This window comes from Haliaeetus albicilla, chromosome 5 (genome assembly GCF_947461875.1).
Source record: "Haliaeetus albicilla chromosome 5, bHalAlb1.1, whole genome shotgun sequence".
In the NCBI taxonomy this organism is placed as follows: Eukaryota; Metazoa; Chordata; class Aves; order Accipitriformes; family Accipitridae; genus Haliaeetus; species Haliaeetus albicilla.
The window spans coordinates 39464792-39479961 of record NC_091487.1 but is presented as its reverse complement, the minus strand read 5'-3'; the positions used below and the strand labels follow the sequence as shown (position 1 = coordinate 39479961).

Sequence of the window (15170 nt, the reverse complement as noted above, 5' to 3'; positions counted from 1 at the left end):
ATTAAATGGTGCCAGCATTGGCTGAGTTAACTCCCCATTACTCTTTGTACAGATTGAGGCTGGAATGAGAAACTCCAGTTGTATCAGGAAAGCCTCTAATGACACTTCTGTTTCAGCATCTGGTGTTGCCTACTAACTGAAGAGTATTAGACCTGGTGAAAGATCTGGTTAATGGCCAGCATTCAGTGATCTGCAGAATGTACTGAAGATACTCTTTGTAAACTTTATTGGTCTGCTTTGGCTCTGGCCTCTTAACTATTGCTTCAATAGTCAAAACAGCTAAATCAAACCATATCTTAAGCAACTGGACTTCTTGTGGAAATTATACTCTTCCACGTTACTGTAACTCTGAAGAGGTAAATGCCAGGACTTGACTAAGGATGATTCTCTGATAATATGGATCTTAATTGTCAAGTTCACTCATGGCAACAAAGACAAATTAAAGGACGCTATTAAGAAAGGCTGTTTAGTAGCTGGTGTGGTCTTACAGCCCTGGGTGCAGCAGTTAGTAGTGTTGAGCGTGATGGTAATTGTCCATGAAGTATCAAAGTCCCAAACATAGGGTATCCTAAATCTTCAGAGAGTATGCTACCAATTGCCACCTATAGCTCTGAACTCAGAGACAACTGCAAATGCAGTAAAGTTAGTGATGGAACCAAGCCATGCAGTGCTGCCTTTCCTCTTTGTTACTGCAACTTGTTTTGTCCTGAGCAGAAGCTAAAGCATCACATAGATGGAAACCTGTGTTAAGAAGTCCTGAAAATATAATAATGACAAGTTTTCTCATCTCTAGCAATACACAGTTGTTTGTTTACTTGCTGTAATGTCGGACAGTATGACTAAGGACTGCACCAGACTGAGTCTTGTCAAAGGATCTTTGAATTCTGCCTTATACTGTTCTGCTATAGTTAGTCTGTCTCATCATCAAACCAGTAAGTGTTGGCTTATTGCCTTTGGCTACCTTAACCCACCCCTTTGTTTATATGGTGCCTACTTCTTTCTCTGTACTTAAGGAAACTCTCGCAAGAGTCTGGCATGAAAATATCCTTGATGGTTCTTGTAAGGCATCAAAGATGTTCTCAAAGAATATGGTGGAACATCAATAGACATTTTCATTCCAAAGAAAAAAGACTGGTCTTCATCATAACCTAGGTAAGAGGAGGCCCAGTGTTTAATTTCTACCTTTGTATCTCTCCAAGATCAGACCTAATCTGTCTTGACTGACTGTTGTCTTTCAGCACTTACAGTCTGCCTGGCCCTCAGAAATTAAAGTGGGGTCGAATCATTACCGGTAATGATTCTTGAGAGTCCTCGTGGTAATAAAGTTCTTAATAAATTCTTAGTAGTTGAAATTACACATCTAAATCTGTATCTGGATGTCTGCCTGATCAAGGGAAAGTCTTGCTAGGATAAAACAATGCCTATTTGGATCATATGCCTTTCTTGTCTCAGCTGGGACAACTTAAGATATAGAAGAGCTGTCTTGCTGGACAAAATTAATGAGCTGTAATTAATTTCTTAATATCAATGCTGATTTTCTGGAGGACAAGTTCCAAGTCTTTCAGGAATATATGAAAATTCTGGATTATTACCCCTGTAAGCACACATGTGCATGACACCCTTCACCTAAAGTTGCTAACAATTTTTAATGCTAGTTTACGCCACCATGCTTTGCTTTGTACTTGCAGTATGCAAAGAGCATGGTATTGGTGATTTGCTATGTTGTTTTGCTGTAGCAGTTGATTCTCAAAGCTGTCTGAATGTGCTTGTAAGACCCGGTTTGCTTCACTGGTCCCTTTTGCAGACTGCCAGTTGGTTCCTACCCATGCTACTTAAGATCAGCTCTTAGCCTGTGCTACAGAGGAAAAAAGATGGTTTTGAGTTGTTAGGAGCAGTAGTACATAGCATAACTTCGTCTACAACTTGGCTGGCTCTGTGCATGCACACAGGAAGAGATTTCTTGCATGGGCCCTGCTAGAATGGGAAAACGGTGATCCACCACTAACAAACTGACACACATTCTGCATATTCCTGCTGATTCGGCTTTCGTTCTTCCCCAGTTGTCTGAAAACTAGGCCAAGTATCTTTGCTGCCAAACAATTTCTCTTTTTAAGGTTGGGAATGTGAAAGATTGTCAATTCAATTCTCTACCTTTTTTTAAACCTCTTTATCTCATGCAGATCTTTTAAATCAACAGACCAGAATGAGAAGATTTACTGCCTTGGTAGATTAGCTGCATTTTTGGTGTAGGTGCTCTATATTTGTGTCTGAATTCTTTTTGTTAGACTGATCATCTGGCCACTGTTAGCTGTCCTGAGTGATCAAATCTATTTAAAGATGGAAAGGTATGTTAACTCTCTAACTGTAGGAAGTACGTTGCTTATTTGTGTTTCATATTGTGGTACCTAATACGAGTGCAGAAGAAATAGCACTTGCAGAAGAGAACTTGCACTCAAAGTGTTAAACGAGGCAATAACTGGTTGTAGATAAAGCTCACAAGCAAATGAGACCATGTTGATTAGCATGAGTAAAATGAATTTGCAGTGTCCTAGCAACCTGGCTTGTGTTCATAAAAGAGATTTTTAAGGAGGAAACTGAAAGGAATTCGTATTTCACCTATTTACAATTGAAATCATTGAATCTGAGCAAATGTAAGAGGGAGAGTCAAGGTTTTTGGTTTGAAAATCTGACAGATGGGCTAGGGAGACTCCTAGAAGTTACAAGTGAGCCTGTTGATACTGACCAAGATAAGGAGAACTGAAACAGATGCTGGAGAGGTACATGATTCTTAAAATTAATTTTCACAATTTTGGGTTGCAGGATTATTATCCCAAGCAGTTATCACAAGGAAATGGGAGGGGAGCGGAGGATGTAACTAAGGAATCAAGGACTTGCAAGAAATCCAGCTCTTTCATTGTCCTTCTCTGTGGTCTATTGTCATGGTAATTTACCTTACTTAGCCTACATCTGACAAAAGAACAGGGTCATGGATACAAAAGTTCTGTGTAGGTACTAATTATTTTGTTAGAACTTAATACAAATCAAGGTAATTAGATTTAAATAACCTCTTGCTGGGAAAGTGTGTACAACCCAAGTGTGATATCTGCCTGTCTGTCCTGCTATTGAGCTCGTTCAGACAGAATATGATCTACCTTGAGCAACAAGTAAATCTGCTGTTCACATTGTGGTTATGGAAAGAGGCAAAAAAACCCCAAACCCTTTCTTGTTTCAAAGCTGTACTTTACCTTTACAACTTCACTGTGTATCTATATATTACTGCATTTAAATTTAAAATTAGATTTTATTATTCTGCCAGCTCTTTAGGCACAGTGGGTACATGCTAGAAGAAGAAAGTTATTCTAGGAGGCTTTTCATTCTTGCAATCAATGAGTGACTTGTTAGAAATTTCTCTTAGCAGTTCTTCATCTGCTAGAAAGAAGGGAAAAAGTTAAGCTTCCTACAAGAAGAGGCAGAAAGGAAGCCTTCTGTACCTTTGTTTCTTCTGGTGGCTCTGTTCTACACTGAAGTGCGGCTCTCAAAATACATGTGCTTTTGCTCAAATGAAGAGAATACCAACTCTAGGCCTCAAACTTCTCCTTCCCCTGCAATTAGGAAAATAGAGCATTCAGTAATATTAGAAAGGATTTTTGTAAAAGAAGCAAGAACGAAGAGCTTAACCATAAGTCTAGTTCATTCACAACTTGAGTTGGCCCACAAAAATCTTTAATGAAGTAGTATTTTGTGAATTCTGAAGCCTTGAAGAAAGGGTAGCTGATTTTTTTTTTTAATTGTCAGAGAACAGAGAGTTTGTTTAACTTCAATAAAAGTAAATGCAGTATTTTAACATTTAGATTTGTATTACTTATTATGCAGAAGGGTTCAAGTAACCCTTTTGGCTTTTATTTCACGGGAAGTCCCATTTTGATTATTGGAGGAAAGTATGAGAATGAAAGTAAGATATTTTTTACTACCCCCCCCCCCCAAAAGCTGTGTTAGCTTGAGACTGATATTTGAGTCTTTTCATGAACTGCTAAAAATGGCCCTGAAGATGATTTTTATATGTACTGTAATTTTTGCAATGCTTTTGCCTTTTATAGGTTTTGTTATGATCCACAATTATTTGGCTGTGGGGTGGTTGTTTTGTTTGGGTTTTTTTGTTTTGGTTTGGTTTTTTTTTGCATTGCACACACACATTACATAGAAAGGGAAAAAAAACCCTCTTGTTTTCTAAGAACCTGTGTCTGTAATGACATTAAAAACAGAGTAGCTCCATAATGATGGATTGGTGGCTTGATGCCTTCTGCTGTGAATTCATCGGACTAGTGGTAAGACAAATATTTTTTTCTTCATGGCCCTTTACAATGTGGCTGAAAATAATTTCAAAGGCTTATGGCTGTGTTAGTTATGGAGGTTTAGTGGCCTATTATATTATGTTGCTTGATGTTACATTGCTGGCGCAACTTGTGTGATCACTTTACATTAAGATAAAGAGGATAATGAGGTGCTGCTAAAACCGAGTGGATACTTCTGGCCTCTGGTTCACACTCATTTCACAGTGGTGTGACAGTACAGCTTTCTGAGTAAAGAGTAATATATGCCTTATACCAAAGCATTCTTGAGTTCTGCTGCAAGTTTTTTGAAAGTTCTTGTGTGTAGACTCCTTTACCACTGAAACATAGTAGAAACTTTGGCAGCTTAACTAAAAAACCAGTTTGATAATGATGGGGGAGGGAATCTATAACATAGTGCTGTATATGAAGTCTTGAATTGGACATGTTATTACTGATTATCAATTTTTTTTTTTAAATTGTGACTTTAAAAACAAAAAAATCTGTGTACCTAGAGCTTCTACTCCTACCACATTTACATGAAGGGTATATCCAGCCTGTGTGTGTATCTGGATTTAAAAAAAAAAAGTCCTCTAAGCAGTTCAAGAAAAAAGATGCTATTACTGGCTTGCTGAGAGAGGATTAATTAGGAAATGTCTTCCCTTATCTGGATTTCTAGAAGTTACAGTGGTTCACTTCCTCTTAGCAGAGAATTATTATACAGAATGACACTAGGCACTATATTAAATAATTATGTTATTATCTGTTTGTTCTCTGGGGCTTGGTATTTTGGTTAAATTTGAAGTTATTTGCTAGACAGCTGTTCACTTGTGAGGCGAAGGGATCAGCTTGAAATAACTTGTAATGGAGTGTGGTATGTTTGAATAACTAAAAGTCAGGGAGAATCTTGAAATTCGGGAGATCTCCAGGAGGATCTTTTTTGCATAAATACTAGCTTCACTCTGCATACCTTTTATATTCCTTCCCTGCCTCCCCCCCCCCCCCCCCCCCGCTTTTCTCCAGTACTGATACTCGAAAAGGTGGAAAATGGAGATCTGAGCAACAAGATATTGAAGATCACGGATTTCGGCTTGGCCAGGGAATGGCATAAAACTACCAAAATGAGCGCAGCTGGGACATATGCCTGGATGGCTCCTGAGGTCATCCGCTCCTCCATGTTCTCCAAAGGCAGCGATGTGTGGAGGTATTGATTTGGCATTAAGTGATTGGATACTGAAGAGTAACTAGACCTGCCAGGAAACCTCTTTTATGTTTAAGAATGAGTAATGGTGATCTGAATATTAGAATCCAAGTCTTAAGAAAACTTTATCCACCAGCTTTCCATCTGTCAGACTCTCAGACTACTTTGTATTAATTGTAAACTTTTTTTTCACTGTAGAAAGTGGTGGACCAGCTCCTGCATGCCTCTAAATTTTTGTTGTTCTGTAAACTTACATTCAGATTATCCTAAGATTCATAATCCTAATTCCCTCTGTTTTATCTAAAACAACCTTTTTGTGCTTACTTGGCTATTGGCTGACATAATCAAAGGCCATAAAACAATCTGTAAATTACTTAAAATTACTACTTTTTTACTGTTTTATCAACAGTAAGATCATTTTATGTTTTGGTAGTAATCTGTCACTGATCTATGTGTACACAAACACACTGTACCAAATCGAATTCCCTGTGCAGTTTCAGCCTGAATACAATGTTTTTCAGTTTCATAATAATCTTATTTCCACCCTTCTAGTCTTTCACATGAAATAATAAATCTCTTCTCTAGGTCCATCTGAGTATGTAATCCATAAGTAGTAATTTGCAAGTATATATTGTTTTTTCCATTCATGCACTGGGATTTTTGAGAATAGGAGCTGCTTTGGTGGGCAGGAGTGTAAGGGTCAGCCCGTAGACTTCTAGAAATTGAGTATGAATAAGACCATTAAGTGAATTGGTAAATCCAGAATTTAGTAAGTACCTCTAGGACTGTGACTTTTCTGGATGCTGTGTGACATAGATGTAGTACTGAACATATGAAACAGATGAAGTATATGGAATTTTGTTTTTCCTGTGGGGAGAGAGGTATTGAAATGTCAGGGTGACTTTGTCTTTACAGGAGTAAGATTCTGTCGCTGGCCAGTAATGCTCCCACACAAATGTGTGCGTGCTGTGAAATCTGTCAAGATAAAGAAATATCCCAGCTGGTAGAATTGTCTGGCTGTTATAGCAGAGACTTGGTGTGTGGATTGTCATTTTCCTTGTCCAGTTTTGCTGAATAGATAATGTATTGCCTTGTGATAAATCTGTGAACTTGTATTTTGCACACTAATGGTGTGGATAAAATTCTGACTCTAATTAAATGTGATAGCCTCTGTAGTTAATCTGAGATGAATTGAGCAAGAACCAGGCTTTTATTCTGAGTGAAGTCTGGCAGAAATTAAAACCTCAAGGCTGTGCACCTTTTCTGTGCACATGATGACAGTTCTGGTTTGTACACAGCTTGTCAAGCTCAAACCTCAATTTGCTCTTCTCTGAAACAGTGCCCGGAATGGCCTTTAAGGGTAACCTGGGGGAGAGGGAGAAGGGAAGGGGGAAACAGTTTCCCTGTGATTTACTAATCTAGGCACACTGTGAACAGATCAGTAGATGTTCTGTACCAGTATGACCTCATTTTTAAAAAGATAAGACTGAATAGGTCAGTTGGTGATTTTCATGAAGGTAGCTCAAGTAAGTGCCTCTCTACCTGGGCAAAAATACCAGTTCGGTTATTGACTTAGGGACTGTGAATCACTTGGGACTTAAGGATTGTAAATAAATTATTTGTTAGTTTTTCAGAAGACTGTATTTCTATTTTTAAGATTCCTTCATCACTTTCTCTTTTATAGTTACCAGTCTTCCCTTGAAAACAGGTTAAGTTCCTCTCAGTGCTCTTCCTTAAACAGAGGGTCATCACCATTAAGAGAGCTGTTATCCTGTTTCTTAATAAGCCTTCTCTCTCTGGTGGCCAAAACCCTGAGTCACAGTTAAAAAAGCTGAAAAGAACATGGTGTTTGAGGCATGTATGCGGAGGACAAATACTTGCCAGTGCGGTTGCTACTAGTGTGTCAGTGGTTGTAAGCACTGGGTTTTACAAAAACAGTCATGGACATGTGTAATAAATCCTGTCCCCACCCAAGGATGCAACTTGAAATTCTTAACAGGATGAACTTTTTTATCCTATTAGACTTGCCCCTCCTCTTGTGCACTTCAACCTCTTGGTTAATCACTGGAGTCGAGGGAGCTTTTTGCCTGACAACTTTCCAGTTAGTCTGTGTGGCATCCACAAAATTGGCTGTGTCTGTCTCTAACATTCACAAACCCTTTTATTTCAACACCTTTTCTTTAAAGCTTATTAGAATAATACTGCTGGCTGAATTGTTGCCTAGCCTTTTAACAAGAATCTTGTTCTGCTTGTGTTCTTGCTGCACAAACAGGTGTAGATGATGCTTGCCAGGACTGAAATTTCCCGAGTCAGTCTTATCTCATCATAAATAACTGCTTCATGCAATTCCTTTCAAAACATATATTAAGCTCCATTTAAAAAACTTGATCTGTGGTGGGTTTTTTGTTTGGTTGGTTTTGGTTTTGTTTTTGGGGGTTTTTTTGTCCCACTCTAAAGGAGTGTTGGCAAAGAACTTACAAGGCTGAGGAATGCTCCCACATGCTGGTGTCTATCACCAGGGTCTGGGCCACTGTAAAGCGTGTTGATAATAACAGTATTTAGTATATCTTGCTAGTGAAAATTTGTTGCTATGATTTTTGCTGTGCTGCACCTGCAAGCTTTAGATATACAGCAGAAACCTTGTGCTTATATTGCACTGAGGACAAAGAAGCTACGGTTTTATTTAAATATGTCAGCTCCTGTAAATCTCTTTATGTGTTTGAGAGGGGAGTTACGTATTTGCTTTGGATTTACAGGGGTGAAGCTGAAGCACAGATATTGCAGCTTATCCAGTGCTGTACAGCAAGCTAATGTTAGTAGGCATATAATTCAAATTTCCCTATCATTTTAACTGCTTAAATGTATTTCTTGTTTGCTGCACACTTCATTTTTGACTTGTGCTTCTTAAAAGACAATCATATTGTCAATATGATTGGTGTGCCTAATATAAAGCCACCATACAACCTTCATCTGAGTTGCCTGTGTTCCTCAATTTAGATGCTTTTAAGATGTATCTACTCTGAGACCAGTGAAATAATTAGGAATTTAATTTTCATTTAGGAGTGGAATACAAGAACTACCTGAAACCATCTGATTAGCAGATCAGGATGTTTCAGGCGTTCTGTGGTGGATGTAGGAACTTCAGTCATTAGAATATTTCATTTGAATCAAGTGTTGGTAAGCACTTCATCCACAACTGACTGCTTGCAGGCTTCTGTAGTCACCTGTGTGTAATGAAGCACTGGCAAGACATCAGTACCTGGCAGATAAGTGTTGACTAGTAATACTGGTAGAAGCTCATGTGGGAGAAATGTACACAACTGACTGTGAAATAAGCAGGAAATGTCATCTCTGGAACTTCCAGTCCGATAACATGCAAAATGCTGACTGTTAATAGCCATTAAAATGTAATGAAGTTTTCTTTCTCAACAAAAGTAATATTCTAGTATCTGTTGTTGCTGCAGTCTCCTTGTTGGGCTGATAGTTCCTTTGTTAAGGAAAGTGCTGAACCTAGGGAGGTGGATAAGAGGAACCTATGGTACAAATGTCTTTGAACAATAACAGTGAGAAGAAATTACTGTTTTTTTCTAAGTTCACAGACTTTAACAAGGGAGTGGCAAAATCACATGTGAAATCATGCAGACCTCCAGCTTCCCTCTCCCTGAAAATCCAGTGTGGAGGATTGAACCTGATGTTAAATGGCTTAAGGGATTACTGGATCACTGGGAGATGGTTAATTATTCATAAAAGTGTCAGTTGACTTGGTTACATGGTCTGTATCACATGATTCATTTTGCAATTAAAGTCCAAAAATTAATACTGGGTGCTGGAAAAATAAATGAACTTGATCAGTTTTTCTTCTTCCCTGTGGAGAATGAGGAGAGGCCCTTGATTCTTTCTTCCTAGACCTTTTTTGTATAAATCTCTTCTGTCTCTGGCTTTTTCCTTTGTAATTCTCAATCCCCTGCTTGAGAGTTAATGGAAAACACTCTGTTCAGCACCTGTCTTGCTGTTTAATCACTTGAGATGATTGTTGTTCAAATGACACAAAGCAGTGTTTCCCTAGTTCTGTGGAAGCTGTATTCTCAGCAATGAACTGTAAGTATGTGAGGAAGAGGTGGCATTCAGTTTTGTCAGAAACCAAGTGACCTTTCCTGCAGTATATACTTCTAGTGTCACATTAGAAGACACACCAATCTGTCCATTTTGTTTTAAAAACTACGCTGCAGAAGAAATGCTTTGAGGACATCAATAGTGCTTTCCTAACCATTCAATTAAGAGAAATATGTAATACATGCTTTATCCAGCACTAGTGGTAAAGTAATAACACAACTCTTTGGTAGTTTTTCCTACCTTTTGATATCAACACTCACATCCAAACTGAAGACTAACATGAATGATCAATCAGATTTAGATAAACCAAATATATATTCAGTCCAGGATTCATTTTCTTTGAGTGTCTTCTGAATCCTAGGAGGCCAAAAAGAAAATGGGAAATCCTTAAACTCCTGTTCATTTTTTTCAAGTGAGGCTCCTGAGACAGTAAGAAATTGAGAACCTTGATGGGAAGAAATAATTATAATTATCGTTATAATATTGAGAGTATGAATTGCATAGGAAAAATGCGAAAGATTGTATAGGTGAAAAAAAAATATTTTGCTTAATAAAGTAAACTAGCTGTGTTAGCAGCAAAGGTGGAATCTCTAGTGACTGAAATTCCATATCTGAATAGAAAAAGTAGTATTAAGACTGTCCAACTAAGGTGGCAGCAGTTACGATGGATGTTAAAGACTTGGCAGGGTGGGGGAGAGATTGCAAGAGTACAGGTTGTGATATAAAAATTTTGATTACTCCCAAATTGATAGGGCAATTGTTGCTTTGAAACAAGGAGAGATTAATCTTTTAGCTTCAGAAACGACTGTTTCATGGAGCAGCTGTTCAGGGAGCTTTTAAGCAGACAAGCAGTTTTTCATTTGGTCTTCAGGTGTGCTTAGGAGCCCTTCAAAAGTGGTCAAAATATATGTATGCTTAGATTCAATATCTTTGCAAGAGCAGTTAAGAAAAATTAGTCCATTACAGTAGTGTTTAATCTCAGAGAGATTAATGACAACACTGAGGAATTTTGTGTGAAAACAAAAGGGGAATGTGCAACGTGGATATCTTTTAAGGACACTAGGTTAAAGCTCAGAGCGAATGCATAAGAAAGACTTTAAATGAATGAAGAAGATGATGTAGAAAAGACTACCGGAAGACATCCTTCAAAAAGTTGAACCTCTATTCAAATGAGGGAAGATCAGGCATGGACTTAAGTGCTGGCAAGTTCAATGTAAAACACTCAAGGAGATTAAAAGGGTTTTGAGGAGAGTCTTGCGAAAAGCATGAAACCAGATAAATGGCTTTCAAATGCAGCACAGGTGAGAACCCTGCAGGAGAACTTACAGCCCAGAGGTAACCAAGATGTAAGAGTGCAAAGATAAGGCTATAGCAGAAAAACCTTAGTAAGTGACTTGTGTCTGCTAGAAAGGAGCAAAGAGAGGCTTTTTAAGCTGAAAATTTCTCTTTAAGGGAGCTGGTCTGGAGGACATCTCATACTGAAGCACTGTCCACAGAGGTGTTAAAACTGATTGATAAAATGAACAGTAACAAATTGCTGGGATTTACAGTAACACCCAAGATTTCTACAGGAATATGAGGGCGCCAGCTGAGTTAATAGCTGTGCTGTGTAATCTGTTGCTTAAAGCTGCCCTAATGCCACAAAAATGGAAGGCAGCAAGCATGATGACAGGTCTTATAAGAGCTTCCTAAGGATCAGTAAGTCTGATTTTTCAGTTCTACTAAATGGTAGAAAGAGCACTAAAGAGTAGGGAGGTGGTGGAGTATGAGCATGTCTGGGGAAGAGTCTGCTTTTGTAGAAGGAAGTCATATCTTGTGGAAAAAATGAAAATTCTTTAAGGAGTTACTGAGTACATGGGCAAGTGGTAAGATTGCTTATACCGCATTTGGATTTATAAAAACTTTCAACAAAATCTTTCGTCAAAAGCTTTTTTTGATGTGGGAAAAGAGGGCAAGTCTGTTTCCCATAGCTTAGTCAACTCTTAATTACTAAAGGAATAAATCAGTTTTCGTGGTGGGGAATTCTGTGTTCAACATAATCATAACTGATTTGAAAAAGCAATAAATGGTTAGGTAACATTTGTTGCTGATACCAGATTATTCAGGATAAGAAAAATTAATCTACTGCAGAGACCTGAGGAAAAGTTTTACTACACGGAATGATAAAATAGATGAAATAGTAATAAATACAAAGTAGTACCCATGGAAGAATTTCACATGTACAATGATGGGCTCTAGATTTTACTATTATGATTCAGTAAAAAGATATTGGAGTTAGTGTGGGTAACCTAGCTCATTTTGTAAGGAGTCAGAAAGGCAAGTAGCAAATTAAAATTTAATAGGAAAGAAATAAAGATAACGGGGAAATACTGTGCCTCTCCTCATATCTTTAAAACTTTATGTGATTTTGGTCATTTCAGCAGAAAATGTCAAGGTCAATGAAAGATATGAAATGATTTCTGTTCAGGACAGTAACTAGATTAGGATTTAGCTAGATTAGGATTTGAGGGGCTGGAAAGAAGATGATTTAGGCAGGATGTAGTGGGAGCCTGTGAAATCATGGATGGCATGGAAGGAGCTAACAGGGAACATATGTTCACTCTTCCTTGTATTGAAAGAACTACAGGGAAGCAAATGAAATTACCAAGTGACGAGCTCAAAACAAACACACACAAGAAATTTTTGGCAATGCATGATTAAATTTGTGGAGCTCACTACCACAGACCATAGTGCACGGTAAATGGGTTCAGAAGAGAATAAGACAGAACAATGGAAGAAAAAAACCTGTCAGGTCACTAAGTATGAAGAAGCTGTCTCTGGCTCAGGTTTTCTAGAAGCAGAGAGAATATTCTGAGGATATGTTGTTTGTTGTATGCCTGGAGGGAGAACAGTCCTGGAACTACTTCCATAACTTCAGAGTTAATTATTTTATAGAACATCTTAAAACCAACTTAATTCCAAAGATGTATTTTTCACTTATTTTTAAAAATCACAACCCTTCACATTTTTGAGAGTTTCACTGGGTTCTGGTTTGAACTTTACTAAATTAGTTAGAAGATTTATATTAATGTTTTTCAGATTGTTCCCAGTTTACAGAGGGAAAATGATCTTTGGCTAAAAGGTGAAAATGGGATCTTACTTGAGTCATATTTTAAAAAAGCAGGTGAAGTAAGGCACTTCACCGGCTTGACAGCCATGATAAGCCTGTCCAGAAAACTGTAACTTCTTCAGTGTACCAGGCTCACCCTGATAGGTTCAGGTACTTTCTTGTTGCTTAACAAAGAATGTGTTAAAGTCAAACACCTATTCTCGTTTCTGTTTTCTTCCTGGTAGTTACGGCGTGCTGCTTTGGGAACTGCTAACAGGAGAAGTACCATTCCGAGGAATTGATGGTCTTGCCGTAGCATATGGTGTTGCCATGAATAAACTTGCCCTTCCAATCCCTTCCACGTGTCCAGAGCCTTTTGCCAAACTCATGGAAGGTAAGCCAGCTGTGGTGTGAGCATGGTTTATGCTGTTTCTAGAGTGCTGTTGAGCATTGCCTCCTTGTGTTGGTTTTGATTCCTAAGAGCACAGATTTCTCAAGTGGCTTTATTCAATGGTGCAAGTTATTATGGGAGCTAGGCTTGGCTGTTAGTGTGCTGTGACAGTTACTCTATGACAAGAGTAGTATGTGAAAGAAGTTTCCCTGCCGCTATTTGTCAACTGGCTTTATAGGAAAATGGGAGTTATTGCTGTCATCATCTAGCTGCTTGTGTTCTAGTAGTGAAGACTCACCAACACCAAAACTTCACCTATTTTGGTCTAGTTTGAAGTCTTCAACTTGTTTTGAAATTCATAGCTTGAACATCTTGCTAGGCAGTGGCAGATTGATTTGGAATGAAACTTCATCCTACTGACATTTCAGGGAGAGGGCTTAAATGTGGCTTTGACATTTGAAAACAGCCCAAATTTTCAGTCAGAATGATGTGATTTTTCTGCTTTGTGTGTGCAGTTAGTTCATGCCCAAGGTGGGCTATATATGGATGAAAGAAATTTGGGAGTTTGTCATCAGAGCTGCTGTGGTTATTAAAAATGATTCCATGAGGTAGCTGTTGGGGTGTACCTATGTGACCTGCTCTGCTGGCTATTGCAACTACTTACATACCTCCTGAGCTTCAGTTGTTCCTTCCTCCCTCCTTCCTTCCCTCTCTCGCAGTAGTACCTTTAGGGTTTTTTTCAGTGCCCCTATTCCCAAGGATTTCCAGGTGTTTATATGTAATAAACATTTTTACACCTATCTGGCAGAAAGAAAAACTGAGGTAAAGAGAAATCAAACGTGTTTTATAGTCTTAGTGAGCAAAGAATGAGTCTGAATGTAGAACTGTGATTCTGTGGCCTCTGGTGGTGTTTTTAGCCCCAAGAAAGGGACTTGATTCATGCAAGAAAATGTTTCTGATGGATTACTCTGTTTTTAGAGTACTTTTGCATTTCTCTGGTCTTTTCTATAGGTTACAGGCTTCAGTTAAGTTAAAGTAGAAAAATTCACGTATTGCTGTGCTAAAAAATAAATATACTACTGGATAGTAAACAGCAGCAGAATTGCAGGTACAGTAGCTTGGAAGCAGTTAAAGCAAGAAACTGCATCTGAAAGAGTTAATGGAACTACCAGCTCAGTGTTGTGCCAGGGGAGTTTATTTTGACATGGCTCCCTAAAACAAGGACCCTGGATTTCTTAAATATAACTGAGGTATCTGCTGCTGGGGTTAAAAATAAGGCCCTCTACTGGGAAAGTCAGGTAGAGGCATATGGCCTGCGCTTGAACCCAGCAGCACAGGGGTGAGCACCCACATGGCTTTGGAACGCTTGGCTTCTCCATGTGCAGGGGGAAGAAGAGAACAAGAAAACAATTACTTTCTGCTCCTTCACCAAAACTGTTTTTCAAATAGGCTGTTTCCCGTCTCGGGTGAACTCTTGTTCCCCTAATGCTGCTTTTACTTTTGAATTACTGCCCTGGTGGTCTTCACTGAGACAACAAAGCTGAACTTTCCCTCTTCACAGAAAAGACTTGTATGTTACAACTGTCCTCATTAGTGCAAATAATGGCAGATCTAGGCCTGGGAAAAGAAAAGCCATGGGCCACCTGCATAGTTACCCTGTTCACTCATTCATGCATTTGGCTGGCTGCAGTATTTTGTTTTACTTTGGGTCATGTTTGCTTTGCCATGCTTCAAACCTGGGGTAAGGAGGCAGGGTTTATGGCACTGACAGTCCAGCTGTATCACCCGTTGCTACTAATTGGTCAGCAGCAGGGGACCTTCAGAGCACTCTTTAACATCCTCAGTCCTCTATTTTGATAAGAGAAGCAATTTGAAATCCATAAACACAAATGTGTTCCAGCTTATGCTTCTTGGAACCTGGTCAGATGCTTAAATACCAGCATCTTGATACTAGCAGTTTTGAAACCAAAGCTCCCAAATGCAAAATCTCAGTAACGCTAAAATCAAAAGACCTGCAACACCAAGCCTCAGCAGCTGCACAGATTTTGT

The 15170-nt window shown here is 38.7% G+C and overlaps 1 protein-coding gene across 4 annotated transcripts in view; it reads left to right on the top strand.

The window, feature by feature from the left end:
* MAP3K9 (mitogen-activated protein kinase kinase kinase 9) overlaps positions 1 to 15170 on the top strand; it is a 64986-nt gene that overhangs the window by 24364 nt on the left and 25452 nt on the right. For 3 of the 4 annotated variants that reach the window (XR_011324797.1, XM_069784257.1, XM_069784256.1), the window contains exons 3-4: positions 5352 to 5532; positions 12976 to 13124. Coding sequence is in view for 3 of the 4 variants with exons in the window: in XM_069784257.1 (XP_069640358.1) it covers positions 5352 to 5532; positions 12976 to 13124 (330 nt within the window). In the remaining variant the exon portion in view is untranslated. The remainder of the gene's footprint in view (positions 1 to 5351; positions 5533 to 12975; positions 13125 to 15170) is intronic. The other variant, XM_069784258.1, reaches the window with a different exon arrangement.